The sequence below is a fragment of the Scatophagus argus genome, chromosome 18 (genome assembly GCF_020382885.2).
Source record: "Scatophagus argus isolate fScaArg1 chromosome 18, fScaArg1.pri, whole genome shotgun sequence".
NCBI classification, from domain to species: Eukaryota; Metazoa; Chordata; class Actinopteri; family Scatophagidae; genus Scatophagus; species Scatophagus argus.
Window position 1 is genome coordinate 21,709,300 of NC_058510.1, and position 22,437 is coordinate 21,731,736.

General features: G+C 39.7%; 2 protein-coding genes across 2 annotated transcripts in view; both read left to right on the forward strand.

Moving 5' to 3' along the window:
• Nucleotides 1-444: 444 nt before the first annotated feature.
• On the forward strand, nt 445-4,146 carry LOC124049211 (calcium/calmodulin-dependent 3',5'-cyclic nucleotide phosphodiesterase 1C-like). Its single transcript, XM_046370548.1, has 4 exons — nt 445-955; nt 2,870-2,920; nt 3,072-3,231; nt 3,790-4,146. The coding sequence occupies exons 1-4, from the start codon at nt 871-873 to the stop codon at nt 3,932-3,934; spliced, it is 441 nt and encodes a 146-aa protein (XP_046226504.1). The 5' UTR covers nt 445-870; the 3' UTR covers nt 3,935-4,146.
• A 16,141-nt stretch (nt 4,147-20,287) lies between these two features.
• LOC124050006 (calcium/calmodulin-dependent 3',5'-cyclic nucleotide phosphodiesterase 1C-like) overlaps nt 20,288-22,437 on the forward strand; it is a 42,294-nt gene continuing 40,144 nt past the window's right edge. Inside the window, exons 1-2 of the mRNA XM_046372167.1 lie at nt 20,288-20,294; nt 20,565-20,787. Of these exons, the coding sequence (XP_046228123.1) occupies nt 20,288-20,294; nt 20,565-20,787 (230 nt within the window). The remainder of the gene's footprint in view (nt 20,295-20,564; nt 20,788-22,437) is intronic.

Consider the following 22,437-nt stretch of genomic DNA (forward strand, 5'->3'; position numbering starts at 1 on the left):
TATTATTATGTGTTAAGTAAATGTTTTATGTTAACCCTAAACATTTAGGGGCCGGATGTGTAGGAGCCAAAGATGATTTATCGAAAATTAAAATAGTTTTTTCTTTGAGTGTGAATTTAGGCTGTACAAAGGGGATAAAGGAAAAGCCGTTGCTTGGAGGGTGTGGTCAGTGGGATGACAGTCTTTTGACCTCACTTCCCCTTCCTGCAAGTAAACATAGGCCTCACCAATTTTTCGTTGCACAATCCTTAGTTTATCTTTATAATCTTGGATTTGCTGTAAGAATTATTTATGAATACTTTTTATGTATTATGAAAATAAATAACTTTATTTTGATCGTTTTGTGAATTTAGGATTTTTTCTGTGAGCGTTGGGACCTTCTGCTTTACTGTATGTGTGTGTGTGTGTGTGTGTGTAACACACACACACACACACACAGATGAAGGGAAGGAGGTTGAGAGGGGGATGAACAAGGAAGCTCTGGAGGAGGAGACTAATCAATTGACTTTTGCAAAAAAGTAAGCATGGCCATGTAACAGATCACTGTGGAGTATGGTACATTACAGGTATGAATAATGGAGAGGAAGAAGCAGAAAAGAGACAGAGGGAGGGAGCTGCTCTTTTGATTGTTCCTGCTGAATCACAGTGGCTTTAAGGGATGAAGAGGAGGGAACAGGAGGAGAAGGACGCCAGCATTCCTTCTGAACACAATTGCTAGAAGCCCTGCAGAACTTCCAGCTTTCGGGACTAAAAACACTGCCAGGGTTACAGCCACTCCTTGGTTCATTCCTCTCCTGGGAAACAGTGCTCTGCTCTCCCCATTTATCCACTGACTGACGTAGAGCTGAAGAGTGCACATCAAAAGCCACAATGACAGAAACTACAATTAAAAAACAGGGATTTAAAAAATGTCGGAGTGCCACTTTCAGCATTGATGGCTTCAGCTTCACTATCGGTAGGAGACTCTTTGTTATAGTACATACATGCACATGAGTGGGTGAGAGGTTTTGCATTGATACTGAAACAGCTGGTGTTCTTTACTTAGCAATTTGTATCAGAAAAATGTGGTTTAGGTGATGTGAAACAAAAATACTATTCATAACAAATGCTCACGAAAATGTATTATGTATGTTATGTATTATATATATTAACTTGCTTTAAAAAGCATAGAAATTGCTCCATGTACATGCATCGAGAGTCCCAGCTAAGACCGCTATCTTAAGATTTACAGAAGATTAACTGTTTCATTTCATGACTGTATATAGCATCAAGGCAATGATCTCAGTTTTACATGGGATCCAACATTTAACCCTCCAGTTGTGTTCATTTGTCAGGAACAGCAATGATGTTTCCAGGTCAATTTGACCCAGTGCATATTTTATTACCCAAAAGTCTGAAAAAAAAACCCTAATAAGCATTGTTAATATTTAATTACTAACTCCATTACTAATTATTCTATCAATATTTAGAGCAATGGTGTTCCTTACCTGTCACAGCTACTGATTCGATTAAGATAATTCAGTTGTTTTTCATAAAAAAAATATGTGAATGAATAAAAAATGTTCAGTGTTTTTTTAATGTTTCACCACTTTCAGTTTTACTTTTCTGACACCCTTTTACCCCCAGTTTGACTACTGGGTCAAATTGAAAAATACTTGTAACTATTTTTTCTTGATCTTCAAACTTTAACACGGGTCAAGATAACAGGAGAGTTAAGGACACTGATATTCTTCATCGATGATGGTTATCACACTAGTCCACAAACCTGTAGAACTTTGTGGTGGAACTGTTAGTTAGCCAACATGTTAAAAAGTGACAGAACCAGGAATATCACAAACAAATCATATACAGCTAGAGCCCTGCTCTCTGTTATTGACAGAGCAGCATCATCTTGTGTTGGTCTGATGCAGTCTGACTACAGAAAAATTCAAGAACACTTAAGATTAATTAATATATTATGCCTATTAATAACATGTGTAAATGCAAAGACCTGTGATCACATCATTATCCATATAATATATGCAAGTACCAAATGTTACTAACAGGTGTCTTCCTTGGATATTCTCTTACTCTCTCCATTTGCCCTACACAACAATGACGGACATGTAATTTTACTGTGTGTGCATATCTATGTTTACTGACTGCTATCTCTATGGGAACTAGAAGAGCTGGAAAATGACTGTGACATCATTTTTGACTGGAGCAAATAAATGTGCTTGTGTGTGTTGTCAGTTGTTAAGGGTGCTGAGCTCAGGGAGTCATTATCACTAATGAACTGGCCTCATCTGGCTGCACTTTATCTCCTCCTCTGCCTGATTCCAGCCATACTCCTCATCTCCCCAAGCACACTCATTAATCCTTAACTCTTTCTGGGTGTCTTTCTTTAAAAAATCACAGGGTCAGGCTTCCCTTTGAATCACAGATTCTTACAAAATTACTCTGACATGAAACACATTTACTTACTTAGTTACTGTATTGTATGCACATGCTACATAATTTAATTTCTTCATTGGTTCAGTGGTGGATAGAGATTTGATATCCTGAGATATCACAGACCATCAAGGATAACAAATTCACTAAATGAATCATTACTGATTTTTTTGGTTACCAACAAGAAAAGTCTCTGTATGGTTGAAGTTGGGCAGAAGAATTACATGTGGTCACCAAACTGAATTTACTAGTAAGAATAATAAAGGTCTGACAAAAGTGTATAAGAGATGTCAGCAAAACACAGTATGTGCACTCCACCATAGTCTTAAGAAGAAAAATATGTGGGCTTGAACCATGACTGTTTGATGCTGATAAAAATCTTACAAATACTACCAATGAAAATGTAAAGCAAAAGAAATTATTATCCTTCTCTTCACAGTTGCCAATGAGGCAGGGGAGAGCCACTGCCATCCACTGACCCGCTTTGCACGTGAGTTCACCAAAGTTGAGCATTTTAACCAAGTTCAGTTTTAGAAATTAGAAATAAGTTGTTATCATGAGGTATATAATAGAGGTAGATGTGGTGGTGTGGTTGAAGTAAAAGCAAGAACAATTCTTTTGTTCATATGAAAATTGTTCAGGCTCACGGTCCCAGAATGCACTATGCACCACAGTTACAGCCTGTGCTGACAACACTGACCACAAAGGAATTCTGACTGACCCACGTAGCACAGAGGAAATCCTGGCTGATGAGCTACCAATCCCTGATGAACCTGATGCCATGGAGAAGGCTGCTATCAGGTCACACATGTACACAAAAACAACACACATATACAGAAACTCCTAAAGAAAGATAAACATACAATTACATTATGTACCATCTAAGGTGGCAGTTAAAGAGGCGCTGTATTGTTTTATGTGCATTTAATGAAAAAGTTCGGATCATTGATTCTTTCTTCAAATTGCCTGGTATTAATTTAACTCTTGGCTTCAGAAACATGGAGGGGGAATACAGAAAACCTGAAGCTGACCAAACATAGTCCATGTTACCTTCACAGTATGTCTATTGTGACTGTACTGTACTAAAACAGTACTGCTACAGTGTAGTGTTGTATAACATTACATACATACATACATACACACATATAGTGGATTCTAAGATTAGGCACTCAAGATAAGTTATGGTTGAAAGATCAAAGGTAGAAAAAATGATGTCAATGTAACAGAAAGTTGCTGTACTCAACACAAGTTAATTGTTTTCCTTTCTTCCTGACCTTTAATTCTACACCCCAAATCAAGCATGTGACACTGTTTAAAGAAAATGATGATGTTGATGCTGGTATGGTGGTTGTGTTGCAGGTTGCGATGTCTTGTAAAGCAGCTGGAGATGGGGCAGGCATCTGTGATGGACCTGAAGAAAAACTTGGAGTATGCTGCCTCAGTCCTTGAATCTCTATACATTGAGGAAACCAGGCAAGAAGTTTTCAGCTCAGTTCAATTGTGACCACTCAACGTATGTTGTCATTACATTTGACTTTTGGGCAGTGTTGGATTCTTGAAGTATTCAAAACCTTCAGGGCAAGAAAAAGTTATGCTGTGTGATACCAAAAGTTCACATTTCTTTGGCAAAGACGTGTGAGTTTTAAAAAGCTGAGGATCGGTCATTACATTTTGACTTTTGAGCAGTGGTGGAAGAAGTGTTCAGACCCTTCATGAGCAAGTAAAAATTCTGCGTAATAAATTTGACTTTAGTAAAGGTATTATCAGTTCTTAAGGGAGGCTATCTAAAGTACAAGTACACATCATGCAGGATGGCCACTTTAATAATGTTATTTTATTTGATTTACTGTTAAGATATTAGTTTATTAATGCTAATACTTTAATGATGAACCTGTCTTGTCAACTTGTGGTTGGATAGTTAAATCTGTGAAAACATATATATTTTTATATAATTATGTTGTGTGTGGCAAATCTAATCTTTTAATTGGTAAAAAAAATAAAATAAATAAAAATAGTACAGTAGCATAGAAATATTGCGCAGGGGCATTGGATAGAAAGCTCAATATTGCTCACGATGACAGGTTAACAACTTGAATGGCAAGTTTGCTAAATCCCACCCCTTGAATACAGACGGGCCAAGCATAACGTCACATCTTCTTCGCATCCAAGATGGCGCCAAGGACGGACGCCCTGGTGTTTTGGTGCGCTCTGTTTTTGTGTAAATATTGTGTGTCCGCATGCTCTTACACCAGAGAAGAGCTCATGAACATCAGATACTCCACACCCGTTGACTTATCTCCAGTTGTTTTTAGCATCTACTGTGGATTTACTCCGCATTTTAGTCAAAAAAGTGAGGCGCCGATGGAGAGGAAAGCGAGCGGGTGCACTCGTGCGCCTCCGCAGATGTGGAACGTGCGCACCGTTACCTGGGATCTTTCTCTCTAACGCATGCTCACTCTGCAACAAAATGGATGAGCTGGCACTCCTGGTGAGAAATAACAGGGACTTTTCTTCAACTTGTGTTTTGTGCTTCATGGAGACAGATACTGGACTGCGCGCTGCAGCTGGAGGGATTCCAACTTCTCCGAGCGGATCATCACAAGGAACTTTCCGGCAAAACTAACGGTGGAGGTGTTAGTTTTTACATCAACAGCGGCTGGTGTACCGATGTGACTGTGATCTCCCAGCACTGTTCTCTTGCTCTGGAGTACTTATTCATACACTGTAAGCCCTTTTATTCTCTGTCTTGAGTTTGCCTCATTCATTCTGGCCGCTGTTTACATCCCACTGAGTGCGGACGTGCACAAAGCTCAGCGTGTACTCGCGGATCAGGTACTGTGTGTGGAGCAAACATATCCAGACTCCTTAGTTATTGTCCTTGGTGACTTTAATAAAGGAAATCTGAACCAAGAGTTACCCAAATACAATCAGCTGATCAAATGCCCGACCAGAGAGGAGAACACACTGGATCACTGTTACACCACAATAAGCGGAGCATATTGTGCACTGCCCCACACTGCTCTTGGTCTATCTGTGGACTTCAGCTCTGCCTTCAATACGATCCGCCCAGCTCTCCTCCAGGACAAGCTGTCCCTTGAACGTGCCTGACCCAATCTGCCCGTGGATCACTGACTTCCTGACAGACAGGAAATAGCATGTGAGGCTGGGGAAGAATGTCTCGGACACCCGCACCATCAGCACCAGTACCCCCCAGGGCTGTGTACTTTCCCCTCTGCTCTTCTCCCTCTACACCAACTGTTGAACCTCCGGCCACCAGTCTGTCAAGCTGATTAAGTTCGCAGACGACACCACCCTCATCGGTCTCATCTCGGACGGGGATGAGTCCGCCTACAGGAGGGAGGTGGACCGTCTGGTGTCCTGGTGCGGCAACAACCAGAAGACAGTGGAGATGATCATTGACTTTCGGAAAGTGCCAGCTCTATCGCTCCCCCTCACCCTGACAGACACCCCCATTTCCATGGTGGACTCCTTCTGCTTCCTGGGTACCACCATCACCCAGGACCTCAAGTGGGAGCTGACCATCAGCTCCCTCATCAAAAGGGCCCAGCAGAGAATGTTCTTCCTGCGGCAGCTGAGGAAACTCAAGGTGCCAGCCAAAATGATGGTTCAGTTCTACACGGCCATCATTGAGTCCATCCTCACCTCCTCCATCACCGTGTGGTACGCTGGGGCCACCGCCAGGGACAAGCACAGACTGCAGCGTGCTGTGCGCTCTGCTGAGAAGGTGACCGGCTGCAGCCTTCCATCTCTCAGAGACCTGTACACCTCCAGGACTCTGAGGCGTGCAGGTTGGATCACAGCTGACCCTTCTCATCCTGGACATGGACTCTTTGAAAGGCAGGAGGTTACGGTCCATTCGGACCAAAACCTCACGAACAGTTTCTTCCCCTGTGCTGTTGGACTGTTGAACACCAACTGACTAACATGCTGCCCTGCACTTTAGTAATTGATTTTTGCTCATGTCATTATCCACCTGCTGTTCATTTGCACTGTTTACCCCACTTGCACTATACTCCACCCTGCACTACCTCACTTTTGGACTACCTCCAGAAACATATTTATCTTACTTATCTTATTTTATTTTGTTTTACCTTATTCTATTTTATTTTATTCTTCTATTATATGTGTTGGGATCTCTGGCCATGCGCTCTGGAGAACAATAGAGTGGCCTACATGTAACCCATAAAGCCTGAATTAGAGTGACTAACCGTTAGAGACCCCACCCATGACGTGCACCTAGCCATAAATTCCTGAGTTCAAACTCAGAACCGGCACGGACATTGGCTGCGTGCCAGCCATCTCCACGGGGGTCCGAGGTGACGTCACTCAGGTAATAAAAGGTCACTGCGACCATCAGACCCTGCTTTTTCCCGTCCGTGCTGTGACAGTGAGAGCTGCTCCAGGCTCTCCAGTTGTCCAAACCGCCAAAAGGGAGCAACAATCAGACGTTTGATTGTCATCATCTTAGATCCCGGGTCACAGTTCTGCAACTCGCCGGCCAAGAAACAGACTGCTGTATTTTGCTGTAACTTTTCCTTTTTTTTCCTTTTTCCGACGTGGATCGCTGGGCAATCAGCTGATCGTAGGTTAACGAGCCGCGCGCCGACTTTGTTAAGGACGAAACAAAGTTTGTTAACTTCTTCACCGGTGATTTTCTCGACTGCCGCCAAGAGATCAATACTCTGCATCATCTGAGATAACGGACCGCCAGCATCCCGCCGAGGACGACGCTGCGAACATTTAAGCGGATTATTATTTCAAACTCCGAAAGATCGGAGCAATGCAAAGTAAGAGGCTTATGTCTGGGCAGAGACAGTGTAAAATAGGGTTGTTTACACATGATTTCCTGTAACTTATAAGTGCTGCATTTATTGATTTTGTTTCCAGTCGGTCATTTCCGCTGTTTCAGCGAGACTGCGCGTCACCATTTAAAGGATAGCTGAGCAGATAAGCTCCAGTTTACTGACTCTGCTATTGAGTGGTGATACGCGAGACTCCAAAGAATGAAGTGGATTCTTTTATTGGGTTGTGTTTCTTGTATTTTAATTTCTATCTTTCCTCCCACTCTTCTTTCTGAACGGTGAGGCGAAAAGTCCGAGCACGCGATCACGAACCGTAACAAAGGGGTACGTGGCGCCCAAAGGCTTTCGCCCATTGTTCTCTTCTATGACCACATAAGCAATATCAAGTGGGTTATCATCAACTTGGCTCCGAATAATACGGCCGGCATATTTTTCTGCAGTCATTTTGGGTTTTGCTGAGTCATCACTTTCATGTTGACTAGCTGTTTTGTTTGCTGAATCATCCTTTATGTGGTTGTTCATCTCGTGTGCTGATTCCCCGTCATGTAGTCCTCCACCATTTTGGTTGTAATTTCCCCACTCGCCATTTTGGTTGTAGTTTCTCCACTCATGTGGCCATCTGCCATCTTAATTGTAGTCAGCCACTAGCTTGTTGTTGTTAGCTGCTATCTTGTTAGCTGCTATCTTTTCAGCCGCCATCTTGTTTGTTTTTAGCCGCTAGCTTGTTAGCCGCTACCTGGCTAGCTTGTTAGCCTCCACCTTGTTTGTTGTCTCTCTCTCTCTCTCACACGCACACACACACACACACACACACACACTCCTGTATGTATGCACACCTATGTATAGATATACTCTTGCTGCTGTACCTGTGTTATCCCTAGTTAATAGTTAATGTGTGTTGATAAAACTTAGATTATAATAGTGTTTATTACAAAGTGATATTCATCTATGGGTGGTTGTTGCTGGTTAATAAATCCTGTTATAGTTTAAACTGTCATCGTCTGTGGTTATTGTGTATGTACTTGTAATAACAGCTGAATTCCTAACAGTCAGTGTTCGGAACCATCCTTCATAATTTTAAGAGACTGTTTTCCTATTAATTAATTTGGCTATTGGTCCCTGGTGACAGGGTGGTGCCCCGATATTTATGTGTATAAAGCATACACTGATTTTTGCTTTAATGATTATTCCCCATAATCATTGACTCTTTTGCCAATAACCAAATTGCTCCTACTAGAGCACAACATATGTTACTTGTTACGTTCTATGTATGCACCAATCACCAAGACAAATTCCTAGTAATGTGAAACCTCTTCATTTACAATGGCAATAAAGTCTCCAACCAGTGTCCAATAAACATATGAATGCCCTCCACAGATTTTCATGTAACCATTTCAGATTTTCAGGCTGGTTTTGTGGATTTCAAGCTACTCATAGTTAAATGTTGTGTCTGGGTCAAGCATAATAAAAGTTCTCATTGAAGTAGAAAAATCAAGTTAACTGCATTAATCCTCAAAGCAAACTGCACAAAGCATGAAAGGAAAAGCATTCCACCAAACTTGAAAAATGTCATTTTTGGCAAGACAGCCTTAAATCATAAACAAAGGCCCTACAAAATACCAGAGCAGCCTGTTACTCATCATCAATTGAGGAAAACAAGAACAACAGCTAGTTGCTTTTCAGTACTGTAGACAGGCTGACCCAGAGCCATTTAGCCTTGTATTTGTATAACCCTCAGAAGTAATAACTTCATGATCTTTTTAATTACAAAATTTTACTCATTGGAGAAAACAGTCATTAGCTGGCACAAATCTATCTTCAAACATAGTAGTCTCAGAAAGCGATGTAGGACCTAATACTTATCCAGACCACTTTCCCTTGCTTGATCTCTGTTAGCTAACCTGAACGATCTCTTTATCCAAACCATGAACATGCCTCTTACCCAATTCCCATACCCAATTCAAAAAATGTTTGCATTGAGGTCTGCAACCTTGGTGTCATCTTCGACTCCAAACTCTCCTTTGATACACAAGTAACCAAGGTTGTCCAATCCTTTTTCTCACAACCAAGACAGTTCAGAAAAGTTTGACCGTTCCTCTCCCCACCTCTGCTTGAAACTGTCATACATGCCTTCATCTCGTCCAGACTTAACGCCCTTTACTCAGGTAGCAGTAAACATAACATAGACTACAGATGACCCAGAATTCCGCCGCCAGGCTTTTCTAGCTGCCCTTCATTGGCTTCCTGTGAGTTTTAGATTTGATTTGAAGATTTTATGTTGGTTTTAAAGCTGTTAATGGTCTAGCTCCCCCTTACATACAGGATCTTTTAATTCCATATGAGCCTGAACACAGCCTGAGATCCTCTGACAAGACCCCCAAATCCCGGCAAGTCAATAAGGGTGGCCGCGCTTTCGCTGTCCACGCCCCCAAACTCTGGAACTCCTTGCCAGAGGATCTCAGACAGGCAAACTCTGTGTCCTCTTTTAAATCTCTTCTTAAAACTCACTTTTATCGCTTGGCTTTCTTAATTATTGATCCTATTAATCTCAATTTGTTATTTATTTATTAATTTTACCTTAATATTGTTTTATTTTATTTTATTGAATTTTACTGTATTTTATATAATTAATCATTGTTTGTCCTTTTTCAGTTTGCAAATTTTATTGTGAAGCACTTTGCAACTGTGAGTTTTGAAAAGTGTTATATAAATAAAGTTATTAATATTATTATTATTCTTAATTCCAACTAAGTTGTTTAAAGAAGTTTTACCGTTGATTATCGCCCACATACAGTGGTATGAAAAAGTTTGGGCACCCCTGATCATTTTCAGGATTTTCCTTTATAAATCATTGGTTGTTCGGATCAGCAATTTCAGTTAAATATATCATATAGCAGACAAACACAGTGATATTTCAGAAGTGAAATGAAGTTTATAGGATTAACAGAAAGTGTGCAACAATTACTTAAACAACATTAGGCAGGTGCATAAATTTGGGCACCACAACAGAAAAATGACATCAATATTTCGTAGATCCTCCTTTTGCAGAAATAACAGCCTCTAAACGCTTCCTATAGCTTCCAATGAGGGTCTGGAGTCTGGTTGAAGGTATTTTTGACCATTCTTCTTTACAAAAAATCTCCAGTTCAGTCAGGTTTGATGGTTTCCGAACATGGACAGCCCGCTTTAAATCACACCACAGATTTTCAATAATGTTCAGGTCTGGGGACTGAGATGGCCATTCCAGAACGTTGTAGTTGTTCCTCTGCATGAATACCTTTGTAGAGTGTGAGCAGTGTTTGGGGTCGTTGTCTTGTTGAAGTATCCAGCCCCGGCGCAACTTCAACTTTGTCACTGATTCTTGAACATTGTTGGCAAGAATCTGCTGATACTGACTGGAATCCATGCGACCTTCAACTTTTACAAGATTGCCAGTACCTGCACTGGCCACACAGCCCCACAGCATGATGGAACCACCACCAAATTTTACTGTGGGTAGCAAGTGTTTGTCTTGGAATGCTGTGTTCTTCTTCCGCCATGCATACCGCCCCTTGTTATGTCCAAATAACTCAATTTCACATTCATCAGTCCACAGCACCTTATTCCAAAAGGAAGCTGGCTTGTCCAAATGTGCTTTAGCATACCTCAAGCGACTCTGTTTGTGGCATGTGCGTAGAAAAGGCTTCCGCCGCATTACTCTCCCATACAGCATCTCCTTGTGCAAAGTGCGCTGAATAGTTGAACGATGCACAGTGACACCATCTGCAGCAAGATCATGTTGTAGGTCTTTGGAGCTGGTCTGTGGGTTGAGTTTGACCGTTCTCACCATTCCTCGCCTCTGCTTATCAGAGATTTTTCTTGGCCTGCCACTCCGGGCCTTAACTAGGACTGTGCCTGTGGTCTTCCATTTCCTCACTATGTTCCTCACAGTGGAAACTGACAGCTTAAATCTCTGAGCCAGCTTTTTGTATCCTTCCCCTAAACCATGATGTTGGACAATCTTTGTTTTCAGGTCATTTGAGAGTTGTTTTGAGGCTCCCATGTTGCCACTCCTCAGAGAAGATGCAAAAGGGAGAACAACTTGCTACTGGCCACCTGAAATACCCTTTCTCATGATCGGATTCACCTGTGTATGTAGGTCAAGGGTCAATGACCTTACCAAACAAACTTTGTGTTCCAATAATTAGTGCTAAAGGTACTCAAATCAATAAAACAACAAGGGTGCCCAAATTTATGCACCTGCCTAATGTTGTTTAAGTAATTGTTGCACACTTTCTGTTAATCCTATAAACTTCATTTCACTTCTGAAATATCACTGTGTTTGTCTGCTATATGATATATTTAACTGAAATTGCTGATCCGAACAACCAATGATTTATAAAGGAAAATCCTGAAAATGATCAGGGGTGCCCAAACTTTTTCATACCACTGTACTATATAAAATCAATCAAAGCTCTCCTTAAAAAGTCTCTTGATCCTGAGGTCAACTGGAGACTTTTATTTAATCCTCCCTTTCTCTCTAAGGTCCTTGAGAAAGCAATTGTCAGTCAGCTACATGACATTCTCCATAATAGCCCTTTATTTGAGGATTTCCAGCCTTCTCTCAGAGATCATCATGGCACAGAGACAGCACTGGTCAAAGTTACAAATGATCTTCAAATTGCATCAGATGATGGACTTCTGTCTGAATTGTTAGACCTTAGTGCTGCATTTGACACCAAAGGCAGAGTTCCATAAGGCTCTGTACTCAGACCAACACTATTCACCTAAATATGCTTCCTGCTGGTAATTAGGAAATATTCATACATTTACATTCTTATGAAGATGATACACAGTTACACTTATAAATGAAACCAGATGAAAGAAACCAGTTGACTAAACACACTTCAACACACAGTTGATAACACACATGAAGGAGGCCTTTGGCTGTATTGTGTGCAAAGGACTGTAACATAATTTGTTGTTTGATCTATATTAAAGTGAATGGCTAAGTGAATCAAGCATTAATTCACTTTTGAATTGAAACTGTTGTTTGCCAAGCTTTTAAACATATGTAAAATGTAGAGAAAGTAAAGAGAAGGCAATATATTGAACTCTATCTTGCACATCTTGCATGTGTATTGTCCTTTTCATTTTCTTCATCAAAAAGGGCTAATGAAAGAATCTGTGATTGCCGTATGCTGTAAAAGCTTTGTTAGCTGCAAAAACTGCGCTGACCAGTGGATGCTGACATCTGACCAGTGCCTCAAATGCAGGCCGGATGAGTTCTCTGTCAATGCGCACAGTCTGACCAGTCTTGACAATGTTCTCTCCATACTGGGTGGTGTCATTTAGATGGATAAACCCTTTGAGTATGATTGTATCACGTGATTTAAACCTGATTACCTCTGTTACTGTACATCTGGCTAATTTACTTGTTCAAAGTCAGTTGGAATTTTGCATTTGTTCAACAGCTGCAGAGGATACAGATCTTTTTTTTATTTCATCTTGCACTTTGGAAAAATATTAAATTAAAATTAAAATTAAAATTTCCATTTTTATTTATATAGCACCTCATACAAAATTGCTGTTTCTAAGTGTTTTACAGAAACCCAGAGTCTGAACCCCCAAGCAAGCAGACAATGGCAAGGAAAAACTCCCTTTTAACAGGAAGAAACCTTGAGCAGGACCCAGCTCACAAGGGAGAACTATCCTACTGATAGCCAGCTGGGTGAAGGTGGGAGAGAAAAGGTAGACAGGACAGAGAGGATGAAAGAGAGAGAGAGAGAGAGAGAAACATACATGCAATAAACATCATACATTGCAAAGGACAAACATGACAGGTTGTTATAATTGGAAAGAAAGACTATGTATTGCAGGGGTGCTCACACTTTTTCAGCATGTGAGCTACTTATAAAATGACCAAGTCAAAATGATCTACCTACTACAAAAATGCAAAACATATATTTATTTATAAGTATATTAAGAATTCTTTATATGTATAATGTATGTTGATGTACCTTGCATAACCGCATGGGCCAATATTGCACAACAGAACACAATTAACTATGTACATTTTTTGTCATTACCTGAGTTTACTCTGATGACTTGCACTGAATGCAATCATCCAGGGATGCATAGTCCGGACAGTAGCTGCTGACAGCCGGCCTCAAGCACACTTCCTAATGTTCATCAGTCATGGTGGAACGGTACTAGGACTTAATAATCTTCATGTGGGAAAAGGCTGACTCACATAAATAAGTGGAGCCGAATAATGCAGTCAGGGAGGTAGCACATTTCCTCATGTTGGGGTACTTCACCTCTGTGAGTAAGTTCCAGAACTGTCCATGAGCTCTGGACTTCAGCTCAATGTCAGCTTGCAGTGTCAAAAACTCATCTTCCACTTGAGAAGAGTTCAGGTTCACCCCGAACAACGCTTCAGTGGCGGCTTTCGCTTTTGAAGTATGTTGTGAGAGAAATGACTGCTGTCCGGACAACTGGCATTTTAGTTCCTTCACCTTTCTCTTTCTCATCTCGCTTTTCGGCGGGAAGTCGGTGTCGTACTTTTCTATGTACAGTCCGAAAATGCCGCTTCACATTTCCCTTCTTTGGTATTGCGATCGTAGACTGACAGATGAGGCAAACGCACTTCGAAAATGTCGTCAAAACTCCTCCTCCCACTCCGTATGAAAGTGATACGTTTTTATTTTATTTACTTGGTCCAGATTCCCCACTCATTTTTATACCCTTTTAAGTATAAGAGGAAAAAACGAGGGCTAAATACTCGCGGTAACTCGCTAGCTAGCATGTTAGCTTTGCTGCACTTGACGCCGTTTGCGTGTTTGCGCATGCGCAGTGACCCAAGTGTCAGAAAAAGTCATCTGACTGGCTGCCCTGTATATCAATCAAGTGACGGGATGAATGATAGGCTGACGTCTATCAATCAAGTGACGGGATGGATGATAGGCTGACGTCTAATTTTTTTAAATGTCATGCGATCTACCCACAATGCCTTCGCGATCGACTGGTAGATCGCGATCGACGTATTGAGCACCCCTGATGTATTGTATGTATTTGTTTTTTAACTGATATGTTAGTAGATAAGTTAGTGATAGCACTACATAGAAGAACGACATGGGCAGCATAGGCCTATAATAGCGTAGCTATGATAAAGATTAAAGAGTAACAGTCAGACCTATTCTACCTGTGGCTGTCTGTCAAGAAGTGACTGTAACTATGCCTACCAGCCCTACACACTTTGTTTGAGGCTAACTATACGCTTTACTAAACAGAAAGGTTTTAAGTCTAGTCTTAAAAGTGGAGGTGGTGTCTGCCTGTCGAACCCAGATTGGCAACTGGTTCCACAGCAGGGGCGCCTGATAGCTAAAGGCTCATTCTCCCATTCCACTTTTACGAATTCTGGGAACTGCAAGTAAACCCTCTGACTGTTCTGTTGGGAATATATACTATTAGATCCTGCAGGTATGGTGGGGCTAGTTCATTTAGGGTCTTATATGTAAGTAGGAGAATTTTAAAGTCTATTCTGAATTTTACCGGAAGCCAGTGAAGAGAAGATAAGATGGGGGAGATATGATCCCTTTTGCTGCTTCCTGTCAAAACTCTAGCTGATGCATTCTGGATCAGCTGCAGGCTATTAATAGAGTAATTTGGACATCCTGATAATAATGAGTTGCTGTAGTCCAGTCTAAAAGTAAAAGCATGGACAAGTTTTTCAGCATCACTCTGAGAGAGGACACTCCTAATCTTAGCAATATTACAGAGGTGAAAAAGGCGGTCTTAGACATCTGTTTAATATGATGGATAAATAACACGTCCTCATCGAAGGTAACGCGAGGTTCCTCGCAGTCATACTGGAGGCCAAAGTAATGCCATCTGGAGAGAGAATATTATCAGCTATTCTAGTTCTGAGATGTTCGGGGCCAAAAACAATGAGCTCAGTTTTGTTTGAGTTTATTAATAAAAAATTGGAGGTCATCCAGTCCTTTATAAATATGTTCACTGGGTGGGGAACATAGTCTAATGTTCAACACTGCTATGGTAGCAAGTGTTCGATTTTAGTTGCAATTAAAGAAAAGTAACAAAATATACAGTATATCCAGAAGCAACTTGTCTTTGACATTTTCATGCATATTGCTGCATAATGGTTATCAGATGCAGCAATGCATCCTGAAAAGGTGCAAAGTTATAGTCTACCATGTTGTTTAATAAAACTGAAATATCAGAGTACTCCTCAGCAAAACGTTCCAAAACAGGAGACTCTATTAAGTGAAGGGCCAACATCCTGCTGGTACATGTTTGCTGGTTGAGAGACATGTGGCAACAACTCATCTCCTAGTTTTTTTGGACATCCTCCTGCTGCCAAATGATTGGGTGTTCCTTTGCCTGTCACAAGCAACACTGAAAAAACTGATACTTTGGATTAACTTAAAAGAAATTGATGTAATTTGTTACACCTAAATGTATTAGTTTCTCTCAAGTTAAATTTATGACTTGGTTGACACCATAAAATTTGATTTAATATCAAGCAAAAATATTAATTCTACCAAAGCAAAAATTTACATTCACTCAAAGTGAAAATATTAGTTATTCTAATGACCACACAGCATTTTTTACTTTGCTCTGACTCAATATTTTTACTTTGGTTAAATTTAATATTTATTACTACATCAAAGTATACTTTTACTTCAGATAAAACTAATAAAATTGATGTAATTTTGTTACATGCAATTTCATTAAGTTCTCTCAAGTTTCAAATCTTGCAAATCTTTGATTCAGTACTTTTACTTCCACATTAATCAATATGTTTTCTTTAGTCATGCAGGTCATTACATTCCATTAGATAATGTTTTTGTTTAGTTTTACTTTGGTTAACTTGCAATAAATTAAGACAGAAAATATCTTCAAAATAACTTTATTGTGATATCTTAAAACATGCATAACATATAAAATAAAAATAAATATAGCAAAATAAAATAAAAGCCTCCAATTACTGATTTTTAATTCTTTTCTTTTCCTTCTGTAGCAACTTTTTGTAACCTTAACCACATGTGAAACAAATCACAGTACTCATTTCATCAATCTTATATGTTGAGGAAGTCAGACTGAACACTCTGTATGTCATTGTCTTTGGTTCTATCTCCATGAATATTTTCTGCAGTGCATCAAAAGTGTGCTTTAACTCACGTGGATAGCTGAGGTTTAGAGCATAGATGAGGCCAAATAACAGGGCACAACCATGTGTGAGTGATGGCAACTCACTGAGGGCTTCCACCATCGATAACAATCCCAATGGCACATGGGGGATGGAGAGGATCCTCCACTTCCGTCATGACAAAAACTGCCATGGTACACCTCTCCAGCTCTTGTTCATCCTTCTGACCAACCTGATAAAACTTAGAAGTAGAACTTAGAAGCAGCACAAATTCAAATTCTTACCTTGTTTACAGTAGTTGTAAGATGGCGGGAGGTAGCAACCTTTCAAATGACGGCTCATGAAATGCACCAGCGGGCAAGTGATGTGACAATTTGTCATGTGACACGGAAACCTCTGGTTTGAAGTAAAATAACTACTTTAATCCAAATGTTATTTTCAGTTTGCTGCAAATGGTGTACTATTTGCATTAAACAAAACTGAAAAAAACAATTTTTAAAAAAGAAACCACAATTTTAGATTACTCCAGTATAAAAATGTGATTTAAGCCAATGAGACAGCAGTTGCACTTTTTTCAGTGAAAGTCACAAAATGTCAGCTATTGTTTGAATGCACTGTCAACTTTAAAACTAGACTGTATTGTGTTACATGTTTTTTATTTTTATGTAACTCACCGGAGATTCTGTGTGAATTCCATGCAAGTACAGCTCTTGTTAGGCCAATCTTGTACAGCTCGGCAGTAAGGTTAGATGTACAATATCTGGTGATGTTGTCATCCATGTTGAGAACTTCGTGATCCTGTAGCTGCATGAGGGCCTCCTTCAATGAGTAATTTACCCAGTTGTTGATCTCTACCCATATTCTCTCCACCGTATGATTCTGCAGACAAGAAAAGCATAGATTTATTTTTACTTAAAAGGTGGACAATATACACTATATAATAACACTCAATTTAAAAAAAATCTCCACTCAATTTAGTCTGCAAAATCAACATGGTGAAAGAAAACATGAATATATCAGATGTAAAACTTCTGATTGGAAATCTAAACAGTAGGATCATTGATGTGTAGGGATACTTACAAGCACCCCCAGTCAAGGGTGCTTCTGGTTAAGGTTAAGTGATATATTCTGTTTTGAAAAGTGTTAAATAGCTTTATATTTTAATATCAATCGTTGCGAGAGTTTGTTGTTTTGTTGTTCAGTACATAACATCTGAGTAACATTTCCAAAGCATCTCATTTCAGGCATAAACAAAGCACATTTCATACATTAAGGAGACCATTACTTCACCTTTGTTGACTGAGTTTGGAGATATGGTTACCTTTACAAGCTATGTCTGTGGTTAGACAGCATCTCCTGCATGTAGAGGGTCGAGTAAAATTCACGGCCATGGTCCACCCTAACCTGGTCCCAGATTCCACATTCAAGAACTGCTGATTTATTAAATAGTGAAACATGACTCAATCAAATGTTGTAGGATAGATCAAGGATACTGCAATCTACCAGTGCATTGTGTGCACAATTACAGGTGAAACTCGATTAATTAGCATAATTATTCTAATTTATTGAGATGGCATTTTGCAACAAAAGCCTGCAGATAACTATAGATGAGATTTATTGTTCTCAAATTTGAAGTTGAACTGTGTGCGGCTTCAGGTTATGTCCCTATTGTATTAACATTGCTAACTTTTCCACTACAGTGAGAGATTTTGCCCTTGGGGGGTACTTGGACCCAGAAATCAGAGAAAGGGTGTATTGAAGCAAGAAAAAAAAAAGGTTGAGAAGCACTGTACTAACCTGTAAACATCTTCATAGATCATGAGATTATTTTTGACAGGGATGGTTGCGTGGGCAATCACTTTACTGCTGTACCCATCCATTGCGAGAACATGTGTCACTCCGAACATGACCAATTTTTCGTTCTGGTTGATATGGACTTTGTATCCCATGTATGCAGCACTGTAGGGGACGGGGTTAAGGTTACGTGTGCCCATTGAGGGAAAAATCAAGTAATAGTTAGCTAGTAAAATACATTAGACCAAATACCACAACATTAAAGGCTCACAAAAGATACTTACACGTTTGCGCATTTCGTGATAGGGACAATGAGATGTTCTCAAAATCTTCCCCACCGGCGTTCACCAGCAGCCACTCCCATTAAAGACAGATAGCTGGTCATCAAGAATTTCCCTCCAGGGATTAATAAAGGAATTCTGATCGTCTTTCGGCCATATGTTGACCCTGTCTGATGAATCAACATTAGCCTTGACATGTAGGCCAAGTCTATATGAAATATAAAATATAAAACTGGGGTGGATAGATTGGCAAAAAATTGTACTCAAATTGTCACCTCAGGAAAAAAAGGCGGGGTTGTGGGGGTATGGGGTGGGGGGTTGGGGTGTTAATGATGTGTAAAATCCTGAATGAGTAAAAAGAAGAGTATCTATCGAGTTTACTCAAATAAAAGTAAAAAGTATGGAGATGATGTAAAACTGCTCTTAAATGTACAATTTAGCCAAAAAACCTGTCACGCCCTGGGTTTCTGTCTTTTGGTTTTTTGAGCCCATGTGTCATGTGTCATGTGTGTCTTGTGTTTCCATGTGTTATGTTCAAGATTTTTGTCATGTTCTGTTTTATTTTGAAAGCGTCACTTCCCCTGTGTGTCTGTTTCATGTAACTTTGCTTCGGTTTATCTTGATTGCTTTCTCCTCCCTTTATGTGTTTCACCTGTATATTGTTATCTCGTCTTTTCAGTTCTTGTATTCCCAGTCACTCCTTGTCAGATCATTATTCAGTCTTCATGCCATGAATTCCTTCTTTCACCAAGTCATGAATTTTTGCCACAGTTTTTGTAGATCCTCTGCCACAGTAAGTGTGTGCCTTTTTTGAGCTTTTTTGTTATTAATAAAAGAATATTATTTTTGGACCATTGCCTGCCTCTCCTTTTGAGATTCTGCATCGGAGTTCAGCCCTCTGCGTCAGTGACGCTACACTTCTGACAAAACCTAATCAAGTAAGATAGATGACCTGTAACAAGTAAATCTAATTTGTTACTACCCACCTTTGTAAATTGAAGAAAACCATAACCTACCTGATTTATTGGGCTACTAATAGCAACCTCTAATTGCATGTTGAATACACGTCCTCTCCTAGAAATGTTGTGATGTGCACAAAATCTCCTGACACTCATTTCAGAACATCCTTGTTGCACACTGAAATGTAATAAATTTGTGGAAATATCCATGTGCAAAAGATTTTGAGCTATCATGTCTCTTATTAAATTCCCGTAGGGCTTGAGGGACACCATCTCATCCAGGCTTCAAACTCGTTCCCAACCGAATCTGCTACTGTTTTGCTAAAACTGCTAAAGATGTGCTAATCGCGGGAAAAAGGCTAAAACACTTGCCCGGTATACTGCTTCTGGTTCACTTTGCAATAATACAGGTGTAAAAAAATCCCTGCATTTTGCATTGTGGATTAACATACGGTAGATTGAATTCTTTGTGTTTATCTAGAAAGATATCTCAAGGAAATTCAGTCAAACGCAACTGGACTTAGTTATTTGTCTTTGAAGACGTTTCACCTGCATGAACTGATGAAGCCTCTTGGATGAGAGGTGAAACGTCTTCAAAGACAAATAACTAAGTCCAGTTGCGTTCAATTGAATTTCCTTGAGATAACCATGACCTGGATGAATGAGAATATTCACAGGCTTATCTAGAAATACAAAAAATCTGTAACAGAAAAACAACACAAAATCCAATTTTATGGCTGATTTTGAATGGAAAATGGCTCTTGTTTGTTTTGTTTTTTTTAAACCTGCTGCATATATTGAAAAAAGAAAAATGCCCCATTTTTTGTTTTACGATTTGAGTTAGAATGAATGGAAGGTACACGGACCATATCAGAATCAGACAATACAATATAAACTCAATTTACATCATATATACAAAACACTGAACAAATAATTTTTCTAACTTTTTGATTTTCGATTTTGAATGGAATATCAAATAAACAAATGATGCACAGATTTTTCACCTGCGTTTCTTTCTCTCTCTCTCTGTCCCGCTCTCTTCGGTCAAGGCAGATGGCCACCCATCTAAGTTGAATTGAATTGAACTGAATAAAGTAGCATGCAGCAATTGTATCTGTATGCATAGTATCAGTTTCTGAGTTTTGTGAATGTGCCTCTGCCTGCAGGCGGCTGGTGGATCCAGAGGATGAGCTGAGTGACATCCAGTCAGACTCTGTACCATCAGAGGTTCGTGACTGGCTGGCTTCCACTTTTACCAGGCAGAGGGGTCTGATGCTGCAACGTAACGAAGAAAAGCCACGCTTCCGCAGCATTGTCCATGCAGTGCAGGCTGGCATCTTTGTGGAGAGGTTTGGTTTATTTTTCTTCAATAGACCCTGATGAGTTTTGACAGATTAGTATGGAGACAGTTGAAAAGTTGAAAGTGCAGTTTAAATATATGACATGTTTCCAGTCACATACAGTGTTTTAAGATCAAATTCAGTATGCCATCCACACTGAAATAATGGTTATTTATCCCTCATTGTACTTAGGTTAATGGCTGATAGCAACAAATAAACAAAATTGTGCATTGTACAACCAACTGTACCAGTGAAGAAGAATGGTGGGGCATTTTGGTGCTTAGCAGGGTGTAGTAGCTGATCATACAATACAATTCTTCTTGATGTTTGCAATTCATCAATCATCAAATGACTGCAAAGTGAGTAATTACTGCCTCAATGCAAGACTTTTTTATGAGTCACACACAATCTGCACACAATCATGCAAATATGAAAACAAAAAACTGCAAAAACATGAAAATATTTTTTCTCCTTCAGTTTGGTGCGTAACTGTTAGAAACAGCATATTTCACAATTTGAAAAATACATGCTGTGCTGGCAACAACCAAAGTCAACAGAACCTGGCACAGCGGGTGATCAGAACACGCATTCAAAACACACTTGAAGCTCACTGACCTAACTTTCTAAAGTGATTTTCAACAAGTACTGAGCTATGCAAAATCCTTTAAACATGTTCTTTAAATGAAACTTTCTGCTCTGGTATTCCCAAACTGGTAGAATTCCTAGTCCATTCAGTCTCTCCTGTTCCATGGTTTGAGCAGTTTTAACTTTAAAAATGATCTTTTCGTTGATGCAACAATAATGGGTAACAGGGCAGTGAAAAAAGCACGGCATACATATATAGTGATCCACAAGAAAGGTCTTTGCAAGCTGGGTGACCCGGGACTTCCTGGAGTTCTGATGGCAATGATCTGCTTATAGTTGGCTGCAAATACTACCATGACAGGTAGAATAGAAGGAAATAGAAGGAGCATTCACTGGCATTCACTTGGTCACTGATGGGTAATTATTTTTTGCAAGCTTATTGTCCAACTTATTTCACTCCTTTCTCTTTTAACATCAACTTTTGTCACTAACATGAACCTTTCGCACTGTTATGCTTGTTGCACTTAGGGAGAAATTAAGTTTAATGATCAGATGAAAACATAATTGTCACATGATGAGACAGAGGCAAGACAGCAATCACTTTATTTGAAGTAAATATTATGTATTAAAGTAAATAATTTACTATTATTTAGCTGAATAAGTTAAACTGATCATGCAATAATGTATAACAGAACATAGAGACAATAGAAAGTATGATGTCAGTTTCATAGGGACATGTACTTAAAAAGGTAATAACAACCATTTGAATGTGTCTGATATGATAATGAGCTGCTTCTTGTTTATGTTACAGCAATGCTTTGCCTTTGAGACAAGAGGCCAACCTGCTGACAACTGAAAATATTTTTTGTGTACTATTTCACTCAGGTTGACAAGATACATCTCCAATGCATTAGGAAAAGCCCCAAGAGCTTAATGATGAGTTTTCTTTGAAAGGCACTGCTGTAGAGGTGTGGTGAATTGTGGTGAAACAGGAAGTTGCTGTAACTTGAGTATACACTGCCCAGTCTGCACCTTCAGGTGATAAGTTGGCCATTCTGAAGACACCTAGGCACC